Source organism: Cicer arietinum, unplaced genomic scaffold (genome assembly GCF_000331145.2).
Source record: "Cicer arietinum cultivar CDC Frontier isolate Library 1 unplaced genomic scaffold, Cicar.CDCFrontier_v2.0 Ca_scaffold_5333_v2.0, whole genome shotgun sequence".
In the NCBI taxonomy this organism is placed as follows: domain Eukaryota; kingdom Viridiplantae; phylum Streptophyta; class Magnoliopsida; order Fabales; family Fabaceae; genus Cicer; species Cicer arietinum.
This window is the reverse complement of record NW_027338980.1, coordinates 1-1,388: the sequence shown is the minus strand read 5'-3', so window position 1 is coordinate 1,388 and position 1,388 is coordinate 1. Positions and strand designations below refer to the sequence as shown.

The 1,388-nt window shown below is 35.6% G+C and overlaps 1 protein-coding gene across 1 annotated transcript; it reads right to left on the bottom strand.

Annotated features, from left to right (window-relative positions):
• Positions 1-203: 203 nt before the first annotated feature.
• Positions 204-1,341, bottom strand: LOC101497860 (probable CCR4-associated factor 1 homolog 11). Its single transcript, XM_004517103.4, has one exon. The coding sequence runs from the start codon at positions 1,191-1,193 to the stop codon at positions 345-347; it is 849 nt and encodes a 282-aa protein (XP_004517160.1). The 5' UTR covers positions 1,194-1,341; the 3' UTR covers positions 204-344.
• Positions 1,342-1,388: the final 47 nt, after the last annotated feature.

The window sequence follows — 1,388 nt, the reverse complement described above, 5'->3', positions numbered from 1 at the left end:
GTATAGATGACTTGCACAATTCAATTCAACTCATTAAAATTATATACTATAACCAATTTCAATTTTTACTTTTTATCATGTTGTCTATCATTCACAATATCACAATATAAAACTCAATCATACTAATTTCAGCTCAAATCAAATTTCAAAGATAAGAAATTATTTTTAATTAGAAACTTGTATAAAAAAAAGAGAAATCCAAATATAAAATAAAGAATTATATTTTCATATCAAATACATTTTTTACAATTTCTATTTTTCAACTGTACTCTCTAAGCTAAAGATTACAATTTCTATTTAAACTGTACTCTCTAATTCAAAGATTACAAATTTTTTTCTTGAATCTAAACTGTCATCTCTAATCCAAAGAGAACTCCTGCGTGTTGATGGGCTTCACTATCAACGAAATAGACATTCATCATTCTTTGGAAGGCGTGCCATGTCAATAAACTATCTGACCCAGCTTGATGGGATTTTCCAACTGCCCGATCGACATTCAATGTACTGGCGACCCGCTCGAGTCCACCGTACAAAGCATTGCAAAACCGAATCATATGTTTGATATCGTAAACATTGTCACCAAAAAACATCCTTAAAACATATAGAAAATCCTCCAATCTGTCGGGCAAGTTCTGTCGAGTCAAAATTTTCACGAGATACCCAAAATCATAGGCACTATGGAATGTAACCCAAGTAACGGCTTTATTCAAGACGAGGCCAGAGTTCATCAACATTTCACCAAAATGGACAGAATCTATACCATGAGAAATATTGCTATTGAAATCAATACCTTGACGGCGCAGTAGGTCAATAGAATCTGGATTATGATGATCACGAGCGGGATCGAAATCGCAGAAATTAAACTGCCATATGTAACCTTGATTGGTTCCAAATTGAGGGAGGTTACCGTCAGCGTCCGTTAAAGTGAGACCGACTTGAATGAGTTTTAAGTCATCAACATTAGCCTTTAAATATCTATAGCAATCGATCGGATGAAGTTGACGGCGGCGAGAGGGGTTAGGGGCGTCAACTTGAGGTGAATGAATAACTCCAGGAAATTCCGTATCCATGGATATGAAAGGGTATCTGCCAACAACTCCTCGAATAAGATAGAACTCATAGGCTAAATTGGAAGCCCAGACTTCTCTAATCAAAATCGATGAATTTTGACCTTCTTGATTGGACTGCAACATTGTAATCGGATTCGGGAGACGAATGAGAAAGAGAGAAGAAAGAAAGTTTTCTTTATTGTGGTGTGATCAGAAGAGATTAGTAGGGGTTTTATAGTTCATGAAAGACGGCGAGGGTACTGGGCCGGGCCCAACAAAGTCTAAAGCGAATCTGATCTTTTTTTATTATTAGAATATATGATCTTTTTTATTATTAGA

Bases quoted from the DNA above. Each gene is read 5' to 3' on its own strand.
- LOC101497860 (XM_004517103.4), bottom strand. From the start codon at position 1,193: ATGTTGCAGTCCAATCAAGAAGGTCAAAATTCATCGATTTTGATTAGA.